Source organism: Antennarius striatus, chromosome 4 (genome assembly GCF_040054535.1).
Source record: "Antennarius striatus isolate MH-2024 chromosome 4, ASM4005453v1, whole genome shotgun sequence".
Classification (NCBI taxonomy): domain Eukaryota; kingdom Metazoa; phylum Chordata; class Actinopteri; order Lophiiformes; family Antennariidae; genus Antennarius; species Antennarius striatus.
In genome coordinates, this window is record NC_090779.1 from 9494783 (window position 1) to 9522444 (window position 27662).

Genomic DNA, 27662 nt, shown 5'->3' on the forward strand with positions numbered 1-27662 from the left:
CTGGTATGTTGTCATTTGGGGATTGTCACATCTTGAAATTTGCAGCTTTGCTGAATTTGTTCCGTGTAAAGATTGTGAGTATCAGTCATGAATTTTATTTTTTTCTGTTTAGGAGGATCAGTGAAATGCTCAATTCTTGTCTGATTTGTTCTTTGATTACTTCAACGTGCCTTATGCTTGGATTTTGATTGATTACCTGTGTGCTAGATGTGTCTTTGCCTGTCACAGTAAAAATAAATCCCTGAATCTCACCCCTTAACTCTCATGCATCTGCATATGGTCATATGCTTTGAACTAAAGTTAACAATTTGAATATTTTCAATACTTTATATGACTAACCTAAAATTAAAAGTAAAAATATAACAGATTTTTAAAAAACCACAAAAAAACCCCCCAAAAACAATTCAAGTGATGTAACAATGCTGGCAGGCATTCATATCCGTGATTGGTCACTGTGTGTGATGCTATAACTGGGTCACAGATGACCATCCCACCATGGCTGCCGGCTCCATCTCTCTGATCATATGGTCTTTCAAACAGCTTCTGCTTAAGGTGCTGTTGCTCTCTTTCAATCCTTCTATACCACTGAAGCAAAAGAAACAGAAAAGGTTCAGTTGTGCATTTTTCTTATTGCACTCACGACCCACGTGTAGACCACGAACAGTTAAATACAACTCATTTCATAATCGTCATTCAGATGGACGACTGAATTCTTCCCCCAGCATCACTTTGCACTCAGCAATGATGAGATTGAAGAACCTCAAATGACTTGTAAAAGTAATTTCACATCTGATCAAACCTATCAGAAGTGCTTCGTTCATGCAAACTCAAATACTGTAATTTTTTTCTAAAAAAAAAAACCACACGTTGAAATTATGTGCCTTTGCTACACAATGACATTTAAAATGTATATATATATATATTGTGTGTTAAGCTCAGTCATTATAAACAGCCAGTCACTGCAGTGCTCTGTAGCGCAAGACAATCACTGCACCAGTGTGACTTCTTAAAAGCGGCGTTTAAAAAAAGGTACTGAAGAAGAATCAATTTGAAAGAGTAAAAAAAAAAAACCCAACACAAACACATGCTTGTTTTTGATTCTACCTCAAAGAAATTTAATTCCAAACCACCAAACAATATTCATCTTAACACTGTAGAACAGCTCCACGCCCACTGCTTCCTTTTCTGTGCTTAAAATCTATTTGAGACTTTGTTTCTTGTAACCACCAGTACACTAGTTGGCTGAACAGAAGTGTAAAAAGATATTTTTTTAATCATAACTGCTTTCATCATTTACTGTGTGAATGCTTCAGATTTCACTGGAAAAATACTGAACGAATGGTTTCTCATCAACAGATTGTTGGTTTGTGCAGATTTCCATTGGTCCTTCTTTCCATGATGTGCATACTTAGCCATTTCTGAGTAATAGGATGAGTTATAGCTGAGATAACTGTCTCCACAGTGAGCAGTGATCGCCCACATGCAGGGCAGGCACACAGCAGGTGGGAGGTGAACATAATGTACAAACTCTTTGCACTACATCTCCCCCAGAACTGGGAAATAGTCCGGTAGCAGATAGCATTAATGCAAACCAAGATTAAGAGCAATATATGTATTTCCACTCATGTTCTTGATTAAGCCTTTAAAAGCCTTCTTCCCATTGGACTTTTACATTTTTACAAATGAGAGTTCATGCACATTTGTTTGGGAATTTAAAATGTGAACTGACATTTATGACTTTACTAGACAGATGATGTTCAGGGAAAATCCATCCTCAGCACACTGCTGGGTTTCATTAATTTATGTTTGATGCATTCATAGTCTTGTTATCTCATTTTATGATAACATTCTGAAGGTTGTAAACTGGTACGCGGTCTATAAATAATCCCCTCTAAGAGCGAAATAAGTTAATTCCAAAAACTCTTTTTACCTGACAGAGGAAACAATTTCCATCATGTCACATTTTCCCGTCCAGTGGACAATGAAAAATATAAAAGAGCAACAATAGTCATGTTTCATCAATATTACTGTCAGCCATTCAATGCTTCAGTGCTGAGGTGTTGATATTTTTTTATATTGAACAATATCTGTATACCGACCAAAATTTTAAATCCAGTTTCTGCTTTTTCATTGAATTTACCTTTGAATTTAAACAATTGTCCCTTCGACAACAAAACCATATTCAGTCTGTATAGTATATTTTTTTTCTTCAAATGTATTCTCTACTGATTGCTAAGTGGACAATGTCTCCTAAAACAAAACAAAAACGAAGACTCACAGATGCTGCATAAGAGCAGATGAAGCGACATGCTGAAGCAAACAACGAGCATATTCTCAGGATCCCCCGTCACCGGGGTCATTTTACTGATGAGGACAAAAAACAATATTCAAGATCTGTGTTAATTTCAAATCTTAATTATTTATTTGATCTTTAATCTGAGAAAATGTTCAATTATAAATTCTTCAATAAAATGTTTAAATTCCCAAACAAATTACGCCATCTAGGAATTGATAGAACCCTATGTCATATTCTCCTCCTATGTCATATTCATGGAGGGGACATCACAAAAGCCAACAGTGGGCTTGAGGTTGTGATCAAAACAACAAAACGTGATTTAAAAAAATAAAACAGGTGATGAAAAAGAGATGCTCAATCCTCAGCTTCCCAGTTTTTCACATGGGAGTCAACACGACCTAAAACCAGTTCACAAAACAGAACCAAGAGACCTGTCCTGCAAGTGTGGGCAATGTGGGCCAGCTTAAACATAAATGAACTTAGTCAAACTTCAAAAAGGCTAATCCCTCAACTGTGGGACAGAATGTTTTGGATTCTTCCAGACTGGCAGGGAATAAAATCTTACATTCTGGATTGGATAAACAGCTCAATAGGGCCAACAGTGGGCATATCAGCTGAGCTGCCGTTAGCAGGACTGAGCACCATCAGGCTCATGCTGCTGTGTTCAGCACTACTAGATAACCACCCTGTGATCCCCGTCTCTGGAGCGCATGAGAACAAGTGTGTGCAAGGACATGAACCACAGCATGTGTGTACTGTGTTTGTGCATCTACCCCCTTCAAAGCCAACAGAGCAAAGGCTTCAACAAAGGGTTGCCAAAACACCGAGGACAACTAATAAAAGATGGCATTCATTGTCATCCGCTGCTTATTCACATGCCTGTGCACAGTGGAAATGTCAAGTCTCAGCATTGGTCAGAGGAAAGACGACTTATAAGAAATGAAAACCACTACCAGGTAATTTTATTACTGAAAAGTCACATGAGCAAAAATCCAAAGGTTCAGGCTTTTCCTGTTTTGTATGGTCCATCACGATCCATATGTGTGCTTCTTAACGCAGAACATTCAAACGGCACCGCGAGTTCAAGGAACACAATACTAGAATGTAAATCTACAAACTAAGCACTTCCACCGTTTCAAAGTCCTTGCTTGAGAGCACGAGATTCAATCAGTGAATTTTAATGCAGGGTGGAAGCAGCACTTATAATTCAGCCTTCACATTAGTCAGTCAGCCTCAATCTCCCCTTCTTCCGGTAACCACAATGACAAGTTTGTACTTGTGGTCATTGTGAACATGCCTCACTTGTGTTGACAGTACAGCAGCTGCAGATGCATGTAAATGTGTGTGTTTGTATGAAGGTAATGTGCATCAATGGAAGCCCGGCACCAGTTTGCTCTACTCACTTATGGGATGCCCCCTCCACCCTCGCAATCAAGACACACTTATTCATAAGCCACGACCTTACAAACCCCCGGTCCGACACCGTGTTAAAAAACACTGAGCCTGAGTCGAGAGAGAGAACACCAAGAAGATGGACGGACAGTCTGCTGCATGTCAGTCAAACACCCTGTGCTGCAGAAACACATTGAGCTGCTGATCCTGTACTGACCTCTAGACAGAGTCTGTCTTACTCGTAATTATTCTGGAAACTTGAAGAAAAAGCCAGACTTCTGTGCAGCAGCCCCTCATGCTGTGAGAAAGATGCTGCTTGAAGCAATAATGTCACTTTGCATCTCATTGCTGAATTGCACTCTGCCAGCACATCATATGCATGCAGTGGGGGTTGTTGTCAATTTGCACTAAATGCAACATCATATTAATATTTGAGGTAAATTTCAATTAATGATGAAGTGGTCAGGTTAAGATCTGCACTGCGCCTGAGGGACATCAATGTTCCTAGACAGCCTTTCAGGTTTTGTTTGAAAGTGCAGGAGATTAATCTATGGGCTTGCTATCAAACTTACTGATTCTCCTGTCGTTACCATGGTAAACAGGAGTTAGAGGTTTTGTAATTGTCCATTTTTTCTGGTTTGTGAAGCCTGGAAACTCATACTTGTGTTGATTAGGCATACACAACTGATGATGAAGACAGATTTTGAAATGATAGTGGAATGAATTATGTGGTGTTGCTTAGACTGAGTTACTAGAGCTGAGTTACTAAAATGTTGATAATGATATACCATTACTAACACCAGTACCTTTAAAGAAACAAATACTAATAGAATATTTCATTCAGCATTTATTAGGTACATTCAAGTTAGATAAAATCCTACCACCAGCCCTCTCTATATATTTACATAACTTTTACACAAATACACTTTTACAGTGTTGAAGTTAATGATCTCCTATCAAACACCTTGTGCTTAACCTCCCCAAACCACAGGCTTTATGGTGTGTATCTATCTGATACATAGTGGACCAATCACATGCATCACAGGTATCCGTCGACCGGAGAAATTTTGCCACCAAGTTATGTTTGTATATCTGTGTTGACGCCCAGCCTCAGTGTTTACCCTACAAGTCATAAATCCATCTAACTGATCCACACGTTTATTCCAATCAGTGCCTTTACTACATGCAGGGGCGCAGGATCAGTGACCCGCTTTTAGCTACTTGGGTTTTTGATATGGAGCATTTTACTATTCTACATGTTTCATTGTGCTCTCTGTATGAATGGGTATTTGTTGTTTTTGTGCTGCTTTTTTAATGCTGCCTCTTGTCCAGGTTGTTATTATAAAAGGTTGTTGGTTCTCAATTGATTTACATGGTTAAATACAGGTTAAAAAAAAAAAACAATAACATAAAGAATAATATAAATAACCAGAAAAGTTACTGGGGGATCATAAATAATGATGTAAATATATCACTGATGACAAGGTGATAGGGAGCGTTAAGCAAGAAGCTTAACCAACACACTGAAGCCTTCCAGAAGGTGTTCGTGCTGACGAAGGGCATCCTTTTCATGTGATGAGCATACACAATCAATTGCTTGCTTCCACTCACTTTCTCGCACTTTTCTGTCAAAAATGTCTGTTAGTATGATATAAGGTAGATAGTTTAACCTGGACATCACTGATAGCTAGTGTTTAAGTAGTTTAGTTTGTCCGTTTGGTTGGTTCTTTGGGAGAAGTTTACATTTAAATACGGTGCTAAAGTTTGTTTGTTTAAGGGGTGGGGCTTGGGTCAACAACAAGCCAATCAAATTTAACTGTACACCCAAGATAAAGGGGCAAATCCAAGATTTTAAAACTAACTTTTCTTATAACAAACATGATTTGTAACATTTTCTAACACACGGGAGACAACCCCCCAAAATTGAACATATTTATGATTGTGAAATCTGTGTGTGGAGTGACGTGGATCAAAATATGGGCCGCTATATATTGTCACAGTGTAGTCTGAAACACACAGCTATGTCTGGCGTTTGGCTGAGCTGATGAGGGTGACAGTGGTCTACATTTTTCAAAATACTACTACAGGTGAAAGATTTATTTTATGATTTTTTTGGTTCATGTGGGACATGTCGGAAATGTACTTCTTACGACTTTCACTTAACTGCATGCACGCAGCTAAAATGGGCAGCTATTCGGCAGCTCCTCTTTTCTTGTCGACCGGATAATGTTATTTTTCAAACATACAAGTACAACATGACAACAGCTTTTAGTGCAAAGCAGTGCATAATGGCCCTGTGTCTACTTCGTTTACAGTTGTGGCTTTTTAGTACTGTACATGTGGGGAATACATATACAGTATAGTCAAACATATGGGTTTGCATATCACTGTAAATGTACACTCAAGTAACCTTATTTTTAATTCAGCATCTCAAGAGAAAACACACCAGAAAGCTCACACAAACCTGCAGGATCCTGAGTCAGACAATGAGTTTTTTGAGGACAACACCTGGAGGGATCTTTCACTGCTGTTGCACTGGTTACCTAGTACAGTATTGTAATCTCTGGCAGGGTACGGCTCTTCCTTCTGTCTGCAGCTGCTTTTTCAGACCCTTTGGTGGTCCATTGCAACGAAGGGTGTAGTTTGTCAGCGGGTGAAGTCTCATAAAAGTAATTTTACAATTACAGCAGAGAGTTTTGTATCATTACAGATTTGAACACAATTCTTTCTCTGCAGTACAGTTCATGAACCTGAATAGGTTGATTTTACACTGGGACTTGGTGACAGAGGCAGACAGCGGTTAGTTCTGTCACCTCATGGCGACAGCCTTCTTAGCGTGGATCTAGAAAAGTGGAGCTGCTGCCTGTGGCAGTCAATGCTGATTCTAGATTCCCCCCACAGTCCACAGATAAACAAATGATTGGAATGTAAGTGTGAATAGTTGTTTGTCTAAGGTGCGTAGACAACATGAGGAACTCATGACTAGTCTTGGGTGTATCCCATCTCACTCCATGTCAAGCCGGGATAAGCTGCAGCCCCCGCTGCCCTGCATATGTTGAGCAGTTCCAACAATGGTTGGATGGAGAAGTCGTTATTATCATCCATTATCTTCATATATAGCCCCAACGAAACGCTGCATTCTGTAGTTTTCCAGTATTGAGGACACATGCATGCTTTCAAAATAATACAAGATATCTGTGAAGATGATTAGCCTCACTGCTGACTTCTGTGAGAAGTAAGTTGAATTTCCACAGGAAAAATACCAAGGTATGAATCAAGACTTTAAAATACAGCACACATGATAAACAACAGATGATTCCCCACATGCTACAAATTACCCTGATCTAAACCACAGGACCTACCTAAATGGCTACTGGCACTTTACTTTGGTCAGTTTGGTTGAGCGATTAAATGGCAACAGTGAAAGCCCACTTCCACTGACACCCAAATTTTCACTACGAATGCTCCAGAACCAGAGTACAAGTCAACAGTTAATGGACGCCGCAAAACAAAGCAGATACGATAAATCGGACGCTTGCATCCTCGACATGACCAGAAGGGACAAAATAAAATACAGTATATTAACTCTTATTTGGAGGGCTTAATCATTTGAATATCATTGACATACACTTTAATTTTGGCTCTCAAATGGAAAAAAACAATTTTTTCTTGTGTGATATTTTCAAAGCCGGCTTCATTCACTCCCATAGACAAGGCGTTCAGTGGGTGTGGGTAAATGCGGAGGAAAGATGTGTCATACTAGGCAGGAATCAGTAACCAACATTTATTTTAGTGCAATGACAAATGATGTTCCTCTTTTTTGATTGAAGAAAAATTCTCATAGAAAAACTGTGTCAGGAGGAGATCTTGTTCATCTTACTACAATCTGAGTAATTATTACCAGCAGCTCTGTCTTTCAGAATTTTTTTTTTTTAATTGACAAGGTAGAAGTGTCAAATGAGGTTCAACCCCCCCCCCCCCCCCCCCATTATGTATTTACAATTTGTCTGTAAATGGGAGAGGCATAGACAGAGCAATACGGGGAAATGAGCTGCAGGGTGAACAATCAGAGACCTCCAACACGAATGAATGTACAGCTTACAAACAACCGTGTGACCATTAACAGATGGTGACGTTGTTTTCCTGCAAAGCTTCGTCAGATAAACAAGAAATGAGGAACATTTTACAGCTGAGAATCAGAAAACGCATTTCCGACCCGACAATCCAAGAATGGATTTTTGTTAACCATTAGATGACATGTGACAGAAGGTGCTGACAATGACAGACAGCGATGCTTTTGTTATCTCTACTTAAGAAAATCAATGACGTTCAAAACAAGATGAACAACAGCTCTGCGTCTAACCTGCATTTCCTCCTAACGCCTCCTTCACTTGAAACGAAGTGAGACAAAATGGAGATACAGTGAGTTTCCAACAAATGCAGCTGGGTTCTGCAGAGAAGAGAGGCCTGACCTCTTTTTTCTGAATGAGTAAAAATGACCACGCTTGTGGGCCCACATGAATCTAAATTGAGTCACTGAGGGTATACTGTGTTACAGCGTTCTGTTTGATTTAGAAACTGCTCCCCTGCTGATTCCAGGCAGGATAGGGGCTGGCAGTGCCCATCCGGCCTCGTGGAGAGGATGTTACGGAGGCAGACGTGCTCAACAGTCAGCCTGGTGCAAGACTCAGCAGGCATATGAAGTGCCAGAGATGCAGTTACGTGTATACACATGTATGCAATGTGTACACAAATGCTACTTCTGAAAACATGACATCTAACTCCTGCTGCGGTTTGGGTCAACATACAACCTACGATTACAGTATTTTCCACACTATAAGACGCACCTAAAAGACTTTAATTTTCTCAAAAACTGACAGTGTGCCTTATAATCCAGTGTGCCTTATATATGAAAAGGCTTTTAGAATGCCATTCGTTGAAGGTGCGCCTTATAGTCCAGTCAGCCCTATGGTGTGAAAAATACTGTACATTTTCTCAGTGGTGATGTAAGTTTAATTTCAGACAAGATGCTCAACTGGGGAAAATGGTACATAATTGCTTGCTATTTGTATTATATTGTAATATCTTTGCGGTGGACTAGTACACACAAATATTATTATAAGCCTGGCTATCACATTGCAGTTCTAAAAGTTAGATTTGTATTTAATCAGAGTGTGTTTGTGTATCTCTTTTGTAAATTCCATTATTTTTACAGAAGCACAAATGCATCATGTGTTATTTACATCATCATTTTGTTTTCAATATCTTGACTCAACAATTTGAAACCACAAATGCCAGCGGCGTGGCTTGGGACGTTTCTTTCTATTTTAATAACACACACAATAAACAGCCAAAACAGTTTCATTCTGAAGTCATAAAACTTTTCTAAGCTCCATTAAAGGCTAACTTCAAGAAAGTCTGGATTTGTTTTTAATGTAATGTTCACAAATTCCCTCTTGAAAGGGAGAGAAAGTGTTTGTGGGAATGTTTATTTGAATGACACTTCAATCTGGTCTTCCCATTAAGGCCACTGTGGTTTGCCTCACTCATGGGTTTCCTCATCGTGGCTCAAATTTAATTTTCCTGTTCCACTGTCAAAAATATACAAAAAAGCTAGAAGTCCAGGCTTTCCTACAGGTGTAGGTCATGCCAAATCTGGACTCACTGCAAAAATGTTCTGAATAGAAAACGTTCTGAAATTATTTTTAGATTGTTTTTGCAGTTAATTTATTACAACACCTCAGTGGTGTTGCCACAACATGAAAGAGAATATCAGTGTATTAACTACAGCTCTATGACCCAATAATAATAATAATTTAAGACTTCATGTTACCAATGCTTTTCAAATTTCCCCAGAAGTATTTAAGCTACACCAGGACCAGCACACACATCTCTCCCCACCACCCTCCACATGTTTGCCCCTGTGTGTGTCTCTGTGGCCTCCAGTTGACCTCCCACTGCCTGCAGACGGAACACTTCACATCGCCTCCCCATCTGTGGAGATGTCTGAAGAACATACAGTGATTGGACCATGATTACCACTGCCACTTGACTCGATCATGTCCTCTGGAGGAAACTTTTAGGGGACTGAGAGCATTTCAGGATCTGCAAGATGATTTATTTTGATTGTTCTTTGATTCATCTATAATGACACCAGTGAAAATCATCATTGCTGATGGGGCTTCTGCTGCAAAACACACATAATCTTAAAATGTTACTTTAATAACAATATTTAATGCAGGAGTACATTTGGATGCTTCGGTTTATGAAGTTAGGTGGGTGCGTGAGCGCGGATGTTTGCAAAAGCATGTCATTTTGTATCAGCTGAGAAGCTGTTTGATAAAGCGGCTCAGCAACACTGACATGAAAGCCCAACTGGGTTCAACAACAGCCGTCATCTCTGCTCTGCTTTTCTGGAGCTAAATGCCACTGACAGGAACAGAATTCACTGTGATAACTGATCAGGTGCCAAGCACCGTCTCCCCAGCGCCCGGCTGCACCGAAGCCCTCTGTGAAGCTGGCTTGGCCTGGCAGCCTCGCTTTCTATCTCCTGCCCTGTCAACTCAAAACTGTCCCCAAATCAACTTTCTGTCACACAAACCCTGGTGAAGCATGAAGACAGGGATCATAGATAGCTAAATAATCCATATTTAGATTACACAGCTGATTGAATTGTAAATCGTCATCTCTCAGAAGGGCAAGGAGAAACTGTGTAAAAATTTATTTCACTGTAATTGTATGAAGCAAAAATACAATTTGACATTAATGATGCATTTAATGAACACCAGTTAAAGTAAGTCTTCAACAAATATGGTTTTAAACATACCAAAGCAATGAACTAGTGGCCCTCTGTCTCTACAGAGAGGCTCAGTTGTGACATCCTGTGAACCAGATGATTAAAACCAGACCAAATCTGGATGACACCACAATGTGCTTGCAGTTAATGTAAGGTTTTCTGATAGATGAGACAGAAATAACGTGATTTACTACATGGACCGTGAAGCTGTTGAGTGTTTCATCACAATGTTTGGATATCTGGTCCAAAATAGTGGGTTAATATCTCATGTCTGCAAAGGAAGCAGAAGCCTTCTGTGTATTATAGCCTCAATAAGCTAGTATGCTATTTATTTGTCCCATCACAACATGTACTCAGCTGACACGGATTACTTTGTAGGTTCCTACATCACAAATGTCTGTGACTAAGCAGACAGACCACATACAGGTTTGCATCATTTGACTGTGTGGTTCCGGTTGGGTTTCATCCCAAAACGTCGGAGAGATTTGTGGCCTCGGTGCGCCTTCGACCTAAAATAAAAAGCTATTTTACCGGAACCTGAAGTTGAATGCATCGAGGCGCGTTCTGGTAAAAAAAAAGACAGGTGCACCTGTCTGCAGTGGTAGCCTATTGTGTTCGCTGTCAAACGAGACGTTTATCGACCTGTCGCGCTGTGAGTGAATGAAAAAAACCCAAAAAGAACGTGTTCGTCTCTTACCGTTCCTTCAGTCATTACTCCCCATCCTCTGGTTTTCAGTCCAGACCTCTGACGAACCGTTAATTCCTATCAGGCTGTCTCACTCCCTCTCTCTCGCTCATCCCCATGTCATGTTTCTCCGCTGCAGCAGAACAAAGCCACGCCTCCCCAGCCAGACGCTGCCGCGTGACGTCACAGCTGAAGGGCTATGGGAAGGCACGCGCCTTCGAGTTCACGTCCTGAGATCGGCCGCTAGAGGCCGCTGTGCTCATACAACAAACCCCCTTCGAAATTATTTAAAGAGGACTGTGGCGTTCTGTGGCATAACACTTCACACAACAAAGATATTAATATATTATGAGGTTATAAAATACTCACGTAACTCTGAATTGTAAACTACAAGTGTTGATAAAGTAACTCAATCAACAGTACAGTAATAGCAAATCAATTAAAATGTTTCCTCACAAGGCAGTCTACAAAGCAGTCTATAAAACCAGCAAAATATATTTTATTTATATTTAGCCGTGAAATGCCTAATTCATATTTATTGCTTCTTCTTCTTCTTTTCCTTTCGACTTTTACGTTCAGGGGTCGCCACAGCGAATCAATTGCCTCCATCTAACCCTGTCTTCTGCATCCTCTTCTCTCACACCAACTACCTTCATGTCCTCCTTCATTACATCCATAAACTTCCTCTTTGGTCTTCCTCTAGGCCTCCTGCCTGGTAGTTCAAAACTCAGCATCCTTCTACCAATATATTCACTATCTCTCCTCTGAACATGTCCAAACCTCCACCTTCTTGATCTCTTCTCCCTGTAACCTCACTCTTCCACTTGGGTCCCTCTCATTCACACACGTGTACTCTGTCTTACTGCGGCTAACCTTCATTCCTCTCCTTTCCAGGACAAACCTCCACCTCTCTAGCTTCTCCTCCACCTGTTCCCTGCTCTCACTGCAGATCACAATGCCTCTCCAGACTTCCTCATACAATACCACAGTTCCTCTCCTGTCATAAGCTTTCTCCAGATCTACAAAAACACAATGCAGCTCTGTTTGGCCTTCTCTGCACTTCTCTATCAACATCCTCAAAGCAAATACTGCATCCATAGTACTCTTTTTTGGCATGAAACCATACTGCTGCTCACAAATGTTCACTTCTGCCCTTAGTCTAGCTTCCACTACTCTCTCCCATAACTTCATTGTATGGCTCATCAGCTTTATTCCTCTGTAGTTGCCACAACTCTGCACATCTCCCTTGCTCTTAAAAATGGACACCAGCACACTTCTCCTTCTAATCTAAGCTATATTGCTCAGGCATCTTGCTTGAAGTAAGACTCTAAAGAGGCACAAGTTTCTATCACTGCTATCACCTTTGTTTTTCTCAAGTATCGACCAGGACTATCCACTATTAAAATACAGTACTGCCTCCTCACTCGCCATTAATCTATTTGCACCTAAAATGGCTACAAATGATGTATGAGGCCCTAGATATCCATTGTCTTTCTGCTTTATGAATATCTAATTGGTCAATTAATGATTTTTGACTGATTGTGACAGAACACCCAGAAGTTGTATCTCAAGAAGTACAAAAAAAATCATAGTTTTTAATCAACTAAATAATATTATGGCTGATGACGAGTAGACATGTTTTACCCACTAATAATACCATACAGCACACTTGCAGTCACACCTTACACACTTGAGACATGTGGGATGGACATCACACATGCAGATAGCTATTTTACTGCAGTCTACCCATTATATAAAAATGTATATTATATAATATTCACCCATAAAATTAACATTTTGGGGTTTTGTGATCACCTCCTACACAACAAAGAAGTTATGAAATTAAAGTATCTAGGTACTTTTGTAATATCAACTATAAAACCTGTACATTCTGTATATGTGTGAACATTTGTTACAAATATAGCTTTGTAGCTTTGTATCGCTATTTAATGCAATTGGATCTTGCTCATAAATGTTGTTGACCGCTAACATTATCTAATTGTTATACCACAGTTGTAGGGTAAGGTTTACGTCTGCTAATGTTTCATCTTGAACAGAACTACCGTTAGTCACTGGGACACAGCAGATCACCTCCAGGGCTACACTGGTATGCATACAAAATCGACATATTGATTTGTGTAATCTATCTGGTTTCCAGGTGTATGCAAAAATGCTATTTAAAAACAACAGCAACTCAATGTTACAAAGAGACAGACAGTTATAAATATGCTACAGAAGAAAGCTGCTATAAGACAGCTGACAACCAAAGTCAATCAAGCGTCTATTGTCCTGTAGTGAAAAGGCAAAAGCAGTACTTGCTGAAGGTCCATCGTCCTGTACAAAGTGCAGGGAGTTTCATACTGTAGCTTGATCTTTCAGATAACACCTGCTTTTTGTAGTCCTGGAGTGGAGTGGTGCTCCAAAGAAAAAAATCCAACAAAAAAAATCATAATCCATGTCCTCCACCAAACCCCCACAGCTGACCAGCTCCTTGTGTGTTTGTATGGAGCTGTTTGGGTGAACCGCTGTCGCTGACCAGACTGTGCCACTGGATCAGAGGTGATCCAGCATCTCAACCAGTTGATCCATTTACGCTTTCTGCACTTACACATGTGTGCACACTGGACCTTCACTCCATCGAACTGTGATGTCGTTGATGTTAGCTCTGGCTCCTCTGGCTGAGATCTTCCCACCAGCTCGGCATTTATACATTTTGTACATTTTGTAAATGGTTCATTTATGATTGGGACTGGTGAGATCCTGTGAATGTGATGCTCCTTAGAGAGGTGTGTCACAGAAGTCCCCACAGATATCAAGTATGAAACTGTCAGGAAAGAGAGACTGGACACTGTCTGAGAACTGTAGGTCATGTTGTAACTCATGTTCTCTGAGCATAAGTCATCATTAGCTTGTACTTTCAGTTGGGAAGAAATCTCCAATTTGTAAAATCATGTCAGCTAAGAATTTAAAAACTAAATAATGTTACAGGTAGAGTTAAACCTGAACACCAGTGTTTGAATGAATTCAAGACACGTTTAGAACCAAACAGGCTTAACCCATTGAATTGTCATTTTCATGATTCTCATCATACCTGCTTAAATATTCTGTCATATTAGTGCCAACACAAATGGAGTGCGGAGTCATGTTTAGTTTCTGGAACATAACTGAAAATCAATTACATATTTTTTCAGGAAACTTTCTACACATTACAACCAAGTACTGAAGTACAGCCTTTTGTTATTTTTTATCATTTTATTCTGTTATAAATTGAGTTGAGTCAGTGGGTGGGTTTTATTTCAGACCTTGACACTTTCTTTTTATACGCATCTCTCGCATATTAATCCTTTGATATTTTTGGATTGGATTTTTACGCATTATTTTTTGAGCAAAGAATTTTTTTTTTGGTCAGTTATGCAATAAAACAAAACATTGCAATTAACTGTGCTTTTGTTCCGTGTGCCTCGCATGTCCTTCGGATTCTTTGCAGGCAGCTGTTCTCAGCTCTAACAGCGTACCTGCCGCACGGACGCACCGTCCTCGGAGACTCCCCCGCTGCTGGCTTCTTCTTCCTCACTCCCACTGAAAGTCCTCGGGCAGCCATGAGGTCTGATCTTGCATTTCTGATCTTCGTCTATGGCGTCGGATTTATTGGATGTAAACCATCGTCGCAATGTCCGAGCGGGCAGTTTCTGCTGAAGAGCCAGTGCGTCCTGTGTCATCCCACCTGCTCCGAGTGCAGCGGACATGAGCTGTTCGACTGCTCTACCTGTGGAGTCGGTGAGTATCCGCTCTTACGCACCTACTTTCCGCAAACCAAGAAAAACAAATCTGGTCTTTTTTATTTTATTTTAAGAAACAAAGGCGAACTGCATTTGTAGTTAAACTTTTATTGTGGACAAAGAACGGTGCATTTCATTTCAACCTTAGACGGAATTGAAAAGTAATATTTTGTCAAGCCTTTGGCCACACACACGAACCATCCGTAGCCAAACAAAGGTTTGCGCCAGGATTTGTCACCATGACTTAGACCTGCGTTAAAAATACCGAAATGGTTTCCACTACCACCACCACACAAGTTTACGATTCTAATTTAAATTGTTCTAAAGATGACTGTAAAGCAAAGCAACGTCACTAACTCAGTTATCCACCTCAAAGGGAATTCAAGGTTGCAAAAGCAAAGTTTATTGTTTGCTTTTTTTTCTCAATTAAACATGTAACTCTGATTTACTATTTACTGTCATTAAACAGTCGATGAATGACTGTAGATGGTGTGGGGTTGTTGTTTTTTCTGTCACACTGAATCAGGTATGAAATGAAGGTGTGATCATTTTTCTCCTGAGTTTTCAGTGTAATCTGATCATGTTAGAATGGGGCCTTTGTTAATCTGAGGGAAAGGAGAAATATCCCCTTGTGTCAAACGTCTACTGTTGCACTTCACTGGGCTTAACCTGCAAAACCTGCCATTTACTCCACACAGTCCTTCCTTTCTTTGCATTTTGCAGACTAAAATTTAACGTTCATTGCTGGGTATTTCTGTGGAGGAGACTTAATAGTATACAGTTCGATCCTAGTGTTTACAGCCACATTATGATCATTGTGAAAGACCATCAAACCATTCCTTTTGCCTTGTGGTTTGATTCAGTATAAAAGCCACATTTCTCTGTGTGAGCTGAAGCTGAAGGGAGTGGGAGGGCTAGAAAGGCTGCAACAGCTTGTTGTCCTTCCCCTCCATGTCTCACACATCGAGAAGATGAGACAATGATGCAACCCAGCTGCATGAAGAGATGCCTCAGGTGCCACAGCTTGTGGCAGGTTGGAGTATTACTCATTAGAGCCAACACGAGACTGTCTCTGCTCACAGCTCTCGCCTCTCATCTGCCTCCGATTGGTCTTGTTTGCATAAGTTAGGGCATCGTCAGCGATCTTACAGTGATATTTTATTTGCAGGCCAAGACAGACAATTTGTTATTTTCAGTCGACATGCTGGGTTGTAGCCATTAAATGGATATTAGTTTCCATGTCCACTTCTTCTGCCATTGTTGTCTGTTTTTTGATGAAATAACTCAGTCCTCAGTTTCCTCGTAATTGCCACTGAACCAATTCTCAAGCCACATGACATATTTCAATCGCCTGGCTGTTATTTCTTGAAGTCTCATGCAGTTGGCAGCATGTCCATCCATGTTTCCTTCATCTCATGAAACAAAGATAATTTGGCTCTTTTTCTGCATTCATTATGGTAAACAGATTGACTTTTGCTTTCAGATGAGTGTGGGATTTTTTGGAAAGGGTATTTCCTGGCAATGGCTATAGCATCTTCTGGGGAGAAAATGGGATAGACTTTATGTTAACAAGTCTTCTTTGTCCTTCTCTTTCTCTTCCTCAGATGAAGATGGACAGGAACGTTTCCTCCACCAAGGTCGCTGTCGGACACACTGCCCACGAGGATTCTACCCTGACAGGGGTCACTATGCCTGCTTGACCTGCATAGCCAATTGTGAACTCTGCACAGATGGCAACATATGTGCCAAATGTCGGGAACACTACAAACTCCAGAACGGGGTCTGCCAAACGCTGTTCTGTGACATAGGTGAAGCTCAGGCAGAGTTTTCACCTTGGTTGGAGCTCATGAGAATGTCAGTAATGCTTGTCATGCTGGGTTTTTGTTTCAGGGCAGGTGCAGGACCCTGACACAGGAGAGTGCATCGACTGTGAGATGGGTTGCAAAACATGTTCCATAGGTAGGTTGGTGGGTGAAGTGGAACTGTGTTATAAATTAAACACCAAGGATGAGCAGCAGAATGTATGAATGTAGTTAATGAAGCCTAAACTGTATTCAATCTCATTCTCATTCGTACACAGAGGACCCTGAGATCTGCAGCAGCTGTGTTGAAGGCTACTTTCTGTGAGTTGGTTTCCCACATTTTAATTATCCATTGACAGTTGGACTTGTCTAGATTCTAATGCTGTTATGAACTCACTTACACTGGTATTATCTAAAATGCCCAAAAGAGGCTGCAGCTAAGGAGTTTTTTTTTTATGACTCCACCTGTGATATTTGCTTTGCTCACTTTGTTTACACATATATAATAACTAAATAAAATAGAGAAATGTCTGATGCAATTCAATAGCTTTCATGGTTTCACCAATACCCCCAAACCTTCACAACTAAAACAGAAACAAATTTTCTCTTGGTCTTTGTGATGTACATTTTATTTCAGGTCAAGCAGTTTATATTAGTCATGGAATTAACCTGAAAATTAGTTTTTGAATTTGATTTCTAGGATCTTAGGATTGCCACTGTTCTCTTTCTTTTCCTTTCGTCCTCCTCTTCCTCCTCCTTATCTTCATTCAGTCAGTTCCCATGCCTCCTCCCAAATTGGCATTGTGGGCAAACAGTGCTAATGGTGGCACTACAGCAAATTTATAATAACTTAGTGGTAAGATTTTTGTTCACCACAGCTCTGCTAATGGTCCATCCTGTAAACCTCTTTTGCTTTCCTGCTCCTTTTCCTTCTTTGCTATTTCTCCTGAAAATCCCAAAGTCCCATCTCACTGCTGTGTAGCAGCTGTATAATATTTACACTGCTTTATAGTTATTCAGGTAAATCAGCATGCACTAATAGGTAGATAATGTATTTAATGCATAATGCGATTCAGTTTTCACTGCTCAAGAAACTTGCACTTGTATTCCTATTCACACCAGGGTATCATAGAAAAGGTGTATAATGCAGGTTACATTACAACAGACCTCTGATTGTGTACTTACCCCCACAATAGGCCTCCAGGTATTGTGTGAGTCAGATTACCTTCCAGTCCAAGTCATACACTGATACCTGAGCCTTTCTGTGAGCCCAGTGAGTGGATTCTTAAGAGTATGTTCTCATTGCATGTGTGAGTTGGAGAGAAAAAGAAAGTGGGTATAATGGGAAAAAAAACTGCCATTAGCTGTTATATGTGTACAGCATTTTCACTTCTGTGAGGGAGGTTTTGTGGAAAATCACTGCTTTCACCTCCTTTTACTGCCGTTGCGTGGGTTCAGTGAGGACTTCCAGTCTCCTGCACAACTTTTACTTTAACTGTAAAGGTCTGAGAGACAAGAATGACTGGTCGTCTCTGTAATTTCCGTGGCCGCAGTCCTTATTACAGTACAGCCTCTCTGTGATGGGAAGCAAACAGCAATAAAAGAAACCCAATTGAGCATGGGCAGATGATGAACTGCAGCACCAGCCTCACTGTGACAGATTGTGACAGTTCCTAGCTCTTAAAGAAATTCCTCTATTGTGGTTTTGCTAGCAGTAATGAAAAATGTCGGACAGCTTCGGCGTAGCTGTGAATTTGTGGGCCTTGCATAAAACACTGAGTCACAGCATGATGGATGTTTGGCATTTATTGACATTTAGCTTTCCCTCTGAGGAACTAAATGGAGCTGAGCAAAACATATTGCTGTGATCCACTCTTAATATGATTTATACCATTTATCTGTCTTTTATATCATTGATTTGCTTTATTTTCTTCTTAACTTTATGAACTACCTACAGCATCTTTTCACCCTTTCCTTGACTATTTTAAAGAGCTACAGCACGAAACAAAAGTTGCTTTGGAGATGAGGATGCTTTCTCCCTGAATGCATAGTCTAACATTTGCACAGAGGGATTCTAAAACATCCTCCAGATTCTTAAGCAGGCTACCGTTTCCAGGCCAAAGACCGGCCTGCACCATCCACTATTGTGAGCGAGTTGATGGATGCAGTGTGGCGCCTCCAGCTGTTCCTTCCTGAACAAACCGCTGCATTTCAGCAGCAAATCCACAGCAACACAGTCGGAAGTTGTAAAGCTTGTGGCTTATTACCCTTTTAACATGTTTCATTTAGAGCGATATGTCTGTAAAGTCGTTGCATTAATGTTTAATAGGTGGCATCTTAAAATCAATATTTCAGCCCAAGGCTGTCTTTTTCTAGAGGATGTCTGGTGTTTGATATTTCAGCTCAGCCCTGAAGGACTCATAGGACAGGTTAATGACAGGAATCTCCTAATGCCTTCAGGCTACTAATAAAACACCAATTAGTGTTGCACCTTAAGGGGAAAGAACATCCAAAATAATCTTGAAGAAGTGAATCTGCTTTGTGTCTCCGTCCGTCTGCTTGGACGGAGTTCACCTCGTGGCTGAGGACTGTACTGAAGTAAACAGTACAGCTGCAGGTGTGCTGTTGTCCGTGGTTTTGGTTTGTAGACAAAATAGGCGGCAGCATCATTCATTATAAGACCTTGAAAGATCCATTAAATGACAAAGGTTTCTTTCCTTTGTGTGTGTGTGTGTGTGTGTGTGTGTGTGTGTGTGTGTGTGTGTGTGTGTGTGTGTGTGTGTGTGTGTGTGTGTGTGTGTGTGTGTGTGTGTGTGTGTGTGTGTGTGTGTTTCAGTTGCATTGTTTTGAATGTTTGCCCTGGGAAAACAAGCCTCTGTTTTGTCCGTGCTGGTCGACCTTTAATTTTTAACCTTTTGTCATACACAGACCAGTTTAAAAAATAATCACTAACAAGTTTTCTGATTGATATTTGATCCCGTTTTGAATTAACCCTTTGTGTCCCAGCTTCAGACACCAGTGTAGGAGGCACTGCCCCCAGACCACCTTCGAGGACTGGGGCCGGGGTGTGTGTCTGTCCTGTCCGGCGCCATGTAAAGACTGCAGGAGCGACACACACTGTCTTTCCTGTCAGCCCGGCTACTTCCTCAATGGTAACACAACGATAATTATAATTTGTCTTTTAATTGCTAAAGGATTCAGATGACTCTTTCATCCAGTGAAGTGAAGTTTGTTTTTGATCTGCTCTGAAATCAGTGTTTGTTAACATGATAAATTATTCTCGTTAAAAACTAAAGCTGGAACTCCGAGTCTTTATTTGGTTTGCAAATAATATCCTTTTCAGCGAACCTGTAATGTGACACATGCAAAAAAAATGGTTTATTCAAACAAGGATTGAAACTAGAAGTTTAGTTTGGAAAAATAAAAAGCTTCCACCTCTGTAAAACATTTTAACATGATCATATACAGCATGTATTTCTGGGATATCTGATTGTACATTGTGTCCCAAAGAGGCTGTTCTTCTCTGTTCTTTTGGTTTATGTGTTTGAAAATGGAGACATGAAGAAGAAGAAGAGGATTTAACAAGTGAACATTATGAAGAGATTTTTTCTACCAAGAGAAAGACTGCTTAATTAATATATTGTTTTACAAATTGAAAGAACTCCCTTAATAAAAACATATTAAAAATGAAAGCACAGTCAATCAATAGCTATTAGTTTTAAGACCTTTTATTTGCATATGCAGATGAAGTACTGCAGAATAATGTTGCTTCCTCCCTGTGCTGCTCTGCCCTGTTAGGAGGTGTGTGCATGAAGCAGTGCCCACAGCAGACCTTCAGTGACTCCAGCGGGTGGCGCTGTCAGCCCTGCCACAGTTCATGCCAAACATGCCACGGCTCTCGTTCAGCAGACTGTGACCTCTGCTTGGGTGGGAACCCTCCCCTGCATGGGCAGTGCCCCCTGGTTAACTGTCCACTGGGGCAGTACTATGACGGTGAGAGGAGCCGCTGGGATCGTTTTCAGCTGTGGTTGTTCATTTCCATGTTGTGGTGCCTTTGATAGCTACGCATGGAAGCATCATGTTTTCATCGATCAACATGAGTGTTTTTTTTTTTGCACAAATAGCCACTGAATTTATTATTTTGTTCATTATTTCCATTAAAACTATTGGATGTTTGCAATGATGTCGATGCACAGAAACACACAGAATTTGCAAATCTGTAAAAACACTTTTCTGCCTATTGACAGGAACGGAAAGCAAGATTAAAACCATAATTCACCTTTTGAACTATACCAACCTTAAAACTGTATCAACTGCCTGTGCTGCTTTTTCTTTAATCCCCTCCAAGTCTTTAATACAGGTGTGAGTTTGGACAGTCATGGACTGCTATATTGACAAACACCTTCAAGGTTCTTCCTGCAGCTCAGAACAATGACAGATGTCAGCTAGAAAGCCCAACGCCATTGTCAAACATGAGCAATGTGAAAATAGTTTCCAGGCATTTTGCCAAAAACTGCTTATTACCATTTCTTAATTTCTTTTGAAATTCTTTTGCTGCATTTAACTCGACCGTGTTTCAGGCTGGTGGGCTCTGTGTGATTTACTCTTCAATAAAATGCTAAATGGCAAATGAGTAGTCAGGTGACGGTGGAGTTAGTGAACACACTACTCGACTGGTTGATTTCCTGATGGAAATAATTGCTTTTCTCAAATGGGAGACCGAGTGGTGGCCTCCTACTCACTGTCAGCCTGCTGCACGTGTGCCGTGTCACCTTTCATTCAAGAGAGCCACTTTAATGGAGCGATTTCTGAAGAGTCCTCTGCTTCAAGCACTAGCTCTTCACCTGCATATCTGTTCCCTTTTGGAGCTTATGTCAGCAGCACAGGAATACAACACCGTACTCGTATTAATAGCACAAGCAAATCAGACCATTTACATATCAGCCGTCCTGGTCGGATAACATCCTTCTGTGGTCCGTACTGCAGTCATTGTCAGGATGTCATTGGATTTTTATTCCCTTTTAGCTCATTTTTGTAAGGCTACCATGAAAGGTGTCAGTCAGTAAATAGCTTTTTTTCACCTGCCATCATTTGTTAATGACAAACACTATCGTTAAACTGAAGTAAATTATGCTTCCCTCTAGCGGTGAAATAAAGTTTAACAAGAAATACTCAACAGGATTTGATGCTATGTCATGTCAAATGAGATTTCTTGTTAAATGAAGGTTAAAAAGTTACTCTGCTGTAATTTCAGGTAAATATAGTGGATGTCTCACATGTGATGCATCTTGTAAGACATGCTTTGGCCCACAAGCAATTGATTGTTCTTCTTGTTTCAAAGGTAAAAAATATTCTTTCTTTTTCTTTATGACAGAATCATAACCCTCCCCATTCTTACTGTGCATTGTATGTGGGATTATTTTTGTGCTGCAGGATATTTCTTGGATCAGGACAGTTCTTGTGTAGTGCAGTGTCCATCTGGCTCCTTTGGAAACTCTGCTTCTCAGCTGTGTGAGGAATGCTCCCCAAACTGCGAATCCTGCAGGGACACAAGCGATAACTGCATCAGCTGCTCCAAGAGCAGCTATAAACTTTTTCTCCACCAGGGCCAGTGTTGGTCAAACTGCCCAGAGTAAGCAATTGGATGAGCTGAGTCGATCTTTGATGGAATAGTGTGTCCCTTTTTGTATTTCAATAAATCTCCTTATTTTATATATTTCAGAGGGTTCTTTGAGACAGCTGAGGGATCATGTGAAGCTTGTGATAGTTCCTGTCTGACATGTGATGGTATCAAGTCCCAGTGTCTGTCCTGTGCTGATGGACACTACTTGGAGAGTGGTATGTGTAGACTCAACTGTTCGCTGAGGACATACCCTGCAGATGACGGCACCTGCAGACGATGCCCACCCCATTGTGATGTTTGTTCGGATGACAGGACCTGTTTCAGTGAGTAAATCGGTCATGTGGGGAGCTACATTATAGTAATGGTCCAAGTGACCGATATTATTTATGATCATTCTGGAACTTCCCTATCATTCTAGAATGCAGCTTCCTCTACCTGATGCTGAATGGTGTGTGCAAGGCTAGTTGTCCAATGGGCTATTATGAGGACATGGATGAGGGTCGCTGTGGTCCGTGCCATCCTACCTGTGGCAGCTGTTCTGGGCCCCTGGCGGATGACTGTGAGAGCTGTGCAACATTCAGCCCCAAACTCTACAAGGGTTTGTGCTCCAAAGACTGCCCCTCCAGCACTTACTATGAAACTGAAGCCATGGAATGTCAAGGTGAGCATCTCGATACTCACGTGGCCTGGGGTAGACACTGGAACAGTGTTGAATATGCAGGGTAACAGAGTGCTGGATGGTGTGAGGAAGGTGCAGATGGTGAGAAGAGTAAAATAACAGTAGAAAGAGAATTGTTGTTTATTTAATGTTTAACTGCAGTGAGCAATCTTAAAAGGGTCCACAGTGAGATTTTGTCGTATACATATATCCATTATACACACACACACACACACACACACACACACACACACACACACACACACACACACACACACACACACACACACACACACACAGTATATATATATGTATAAAATTTACCCCATTACTGTAATTATATTTCTAGAATAATGAATAATGATGAACGATAATGAAATTCTCTCTGTCACATTTAGCATAGGTTGTCATTGTGGATGTTTTGTGACTACCTCTGAATAAGATGAATTGCGATGCACTGAAAATAAAGGAATTTTTAATAAAAATTGGTTATAGGTTATGGGTTTTGGCAGCACTTCAGTAACTCTTACTGACTCAGCTTAAGTAAATAAAGTCATTCAGTGTGACTGAGCAACATTTCCAAATCAAATCAGACTTTTCTGAAGCTATTCTCTCAATTTGAATAGACAGACCGACAGACTGTGTGTGTGTGTGTGTGTGTGTGTGTGTGTGTGTGCGTGCGTGCGTGCGTGTGTGTGTATGTGTGTGTACATATGTATATGTATATATATGTATGTATATATATATATATATATATATATATATATATATATATATATATATATATATATATCTATAGAGAGAGAGAGAGAGGGGGGGGGGGACACTGTATACTGTATATATATTATTGTTATTATTTTTTTCATTATTATTTTTATTATTATTATGTGATATGGCTTTGATACAGTCCAATTCATTTGCCTGTGTGCTACCAGAGTGTCACCAGACCTGCATGAGCTGTTCTGGTCCAGAAGCAAACCAGTGCAGCCAGTGTGAAAGAGGACTGGTGCTGGATCCAAACACACTGCTGTGTGGGGTGACGGGTGATTCACACTGTCCACCCAGGTCCTATCTGCACAGCGACCAGTTCACCTGCAAGGGCTGCCACCGGCACTGTTACTCTTGTGTGGGGCCAGGAAGTGATGAATGCCTGACCTGTGCCATCCCTAAATTCCTTCACAGTGAGCAATTTAATGTCAATATTTGTCAATACTGTTAATGTGAAATAAATGGAAACAAGCAGAAAACATTTTAACAATTCCCTTTTGGTATGCAATTACATCATAAATCAAAAGTACCCTACCTGAAGCAGTTGTCTTTAATCTTGATAAACATCACGTCAGCCATCTGAGTTATATAAATACAGTAATCATGCTATTAATTCCCTATCCAAACATTTCACAACCTCAGCCTTGCTTAAACAGCCGCATGGCAAACAGTGACTTATGAAAAAAATGTTTATATACGGCAGCCATGTAAGGTTACATTTATATGAGGATGTTTTATTGAATTGAATTTAATATTATTTAAAAATTTAAAATAGTCTAGCTTCCAAATGCCAGCTCATCACAGAACCTTGCAAAAATTGAAATATGAAGCTTTTTTATTTTCTCCGAAAAAAATTTATTTTAAATTTGATGTCTGTATTAGCGATTTATTAATGTTCATTCATTCATTCATTGTCTACCGCTTCATCTGCTGTTTATTTAAATAACTCATTTCTTGTCATTCTTTGCTTGTATGGGTGGAATAAACTGTACTACTCCTCAGATGGCACCTGTGTGAGCGAGTGTCCGGATGCCACCTACGACACACGAGAAGTGGCTGATGGTTCAGAACTTGGCTACTGTTTGCTTTGTGACCATGCCTGTTCAACCTGCACTGGGGCATCGCCCAGGGATTGCCTCACTTGCTCTCCAGGATACCTACGTGTTCTTGAAGTCTGCGTCAAACACTGTCCTCCTGGGTACAAAGCTCATCTTTGTTTGGAAAATGTTTACTTTGTATTACAGTACTTGGTTCAGCAAAGAGGAAAGAGAAACCAGAGAGCATAGGGAGAGGGAGTTTTTTACAAATACAATTTTCAATTTAATGTCATATGATGATGTGTCCAATTAATTATTTTTCAAATACTGTATAAGAAATTGTTAGTTGTACAAAAACAGTTGTCGGTTGGAATTTTGGAAGGACCTGGATCTTTTTAGACTTATTAATAATAATGATCTTTTCATGCAATTCTTCAGATATTACAAAGATGGCTTCCACTGTGAGAAATGTGACCAGTCATGTGAGCTGTGTACGGGACCAGGGCCTGAGTCCTGCAAAGCCTGTTCACCTCCTCTTCTGGACCTGCGAGGCACCAAGCTGTGTGTTGAGCGCTGCCCACATCGCTTCTATCAAGTCAATGAGATCTGCAAACAGTGTCACACCAGCTGTCAGACCTGCACAGGTACAATTGAATTAGCTTTAATATAAAAAGCTGTAAAAAGTTGCTTATTAACTATATCTGGCACCTGGACTAGTCTTTATACATACCAGCTGTGTCAGTATCAGATGTTATGTACATTGCAGATGCCTCGCCTCAAAGCTGTGTGACTTGCGACTGGGGCAGCACTCTAAAGGACAAAGTCTGCTATCCTCGCTGTGAAGTGGGACGGTACTTTTCAGTGAAGGTGATCTTTTGGTGAATGAGTCCCAAACTGTTTTGTTAAGAGTCTTCATGTTTGCAAAGTTAGACCATAGCTGAGCACGGTTAGGTGTAAAACACTTCATTAAATACTCACCAGCTTACGTTAACATTTAGCATTGCTCAGTTTTTAATTAGTAGTTTATGATGTCAAGAAATAATATAGGAATTCAAGTTTTTTGTTTTTTCATTTTTAAGAGCCACGCTCCATAACATTGTGTTCAGTGTGTTTTATCATATGAGCTATTAATAAATAGATAAAATAGTAAAATAGAATAAAATCAAATTAATAATAATAATGTAATAATAAAATAAAAAAAATATATTGATGAAAAATAAATTAATAATTAAATCTGGCACAAACATCCATTCATGGGTGAATCAAATTGGACTCAATGATCGCTGTGACCTCAAAACTGATGTTATTTAACTGAATTTTACAGATAAACATCCTTCAGGATAAAATCATGGTCAAAAGTCAGCTTTACTGTCATCATAATGTTCTGCAGAAACATTTTCCACATCACTGACAGGCCTAATTTCTACATCTGATATATGATAATGTATGCAGAACAAATAACCTGTGAAAGTGTCCGGTTGTAGGAAACGTGTGAGCCGTGTGACGACTCGTGTCAGCACTGCATTGGCCCCAGACCAGACCAGTGTCTCACCTGTCCCCACGGCGCTGCCCTCCACGCGGTGGAGAACCGGTGCGCCCGTTGTTGCAAGGCCGGAAGGAACGACTCTGACTGCTGTGTTTGTGACAGCCAATCAGGTAGAGGCCCTGCCTGTCACAAAAATAATTGGATTGATTGGATATTAGAGTTAATATTATGTTATTTTTTTGTTATAGCTCTGTGTGTGGAAGCCACCCGACCCAAGTCAGGAAACCATGTGACAGACCTGAACATGTCATCTCGAGCTCTAAAACACACTTCTGCCACACTGGCTGTTTCCCTGCTGCTCGCACTGGGGTTGGCTATGGCTGTGTTCGCCGTGGTCAAGGCCCACGCCAGGAGGAGGCTCTGCTGGAACCGGAGCTACGAGAGGCTGAGTGGCAACGCCGGCATCAACATGCCCCATGGCGTGCCAGAGCCCGACAGCGGAGACGAAGTGGATGTGGTGTACACAAGCAGAGGTGGATCGGTATATCGGCGCTACAGTTTTATCCATGAGCAGGACACCGATGCAGACCGGGAAGTGGATGAGAACACATGTCTCAATCACTCTTAGATACATCCATACTTAAGAAATGTGTCACAGACGCTGACAAATCACGACTGACAGAAGAGTTCAAGAGAGTTAATCTGTAGGATTTTTTTTTAAACTTTGGTTTATTTGCCTTTTGATGTCAACTTTTTATTTTTCTGGAAAAAGTGCCTCAACCTGAATTATATGAGGCATTTATACGTGAGCAGTGAGAAGAAAATGCACGTCTATTTGTATATGTATGTATGTGACTTTCTCTTTTGACCAACTCTTGTTGGTCTCTTTGATATTTGTCAAACAGTTAGGTGATCAGTTTTTTTTAAATTTATCTAGTAAGTCTATCAATAAACAGACATATAGCCTGATGCTATGGCAACATACTTTATTACTGTCACCAAAGTGACAGCAAGTCTGATCATCCATCCATCCATCCACCTTCCACCGCTTATCCGTAGTCGGGTCGCGGGGGCAGCAGCTTCAACAGGGAGCCCCAAACTTCCCTTTCCCCGGCCACATCCACCAGCTCTGACTGGGGGATCCCAAGGTGTTCCCAGGCCAGTGTTGAGATATAATCCCTCCACCTGGTCCTGGGTCTGCCCCGAGGTCTCCTCCCAGCTGGACGTGCCAGAAACGTGCCACCTGAGAAAGCCCATTTCAGCCGCTTGTATCCGCGATCTCGTTCTCTCGGTCATGACCCATCGCTCATGACCATAGGTGAGGGTAGGAACGAAGATTG

The 27662-nt window shown here is 40.7% G+C and overlaps 2 protein-coding genes across 2 annotated transcripts in view; one reads left to right on the plus strand and one right to left on the minus strand.

Moving 5' to 3' along the window:
• Positions 1-11308, minus strand: part of otud7a (OTU deubiquitinase 7A) — a 31720-nt gene extending 20412 nt beyond the window's left edge. The window contains exon 1 of the mRNA XM_068314101.1: positions 11182-11308. The gene's annotated coding sequence lies outside the window, so the exon portion shown is untranslated. The remainder of the gene's footprint in view (positions 1-11181) is intronic.
• A 3316-nt stretch (positions 11309-14624) lies between these two features.
• On the plus strand, positions 14625-26950 carry LOC137594100 (proprotein convertase subtilisin/kexin type 5). Its single transcript, XM_068313353.1, has 16 exons — positions 14625-14946; positions 16553-16756; positions 16839-16907; positions 17029-17071; positions 19757-19902; positions 20549-20743; positions 22005-22091; positions 22184-22382; positions 22473-22696; positions 22792-23034; positions 23967-24212; positions 24802-24997; positions 25275-25480; positions 25603-25703; positions 26321-26492; positions 26571-26950. The coding sequence occupies exons 1-16, from the start codon at positions 14769-14771 to the stop codon at positions 26948-26950; spliced, it is 2889 nt and encodes a 962-aa protein (XP_068169454.1). The 5' UTR covers positions 14625-14768.
• The last annotated feature ends 712 nt before the right edge of the window (positions 26951-27662 follow it).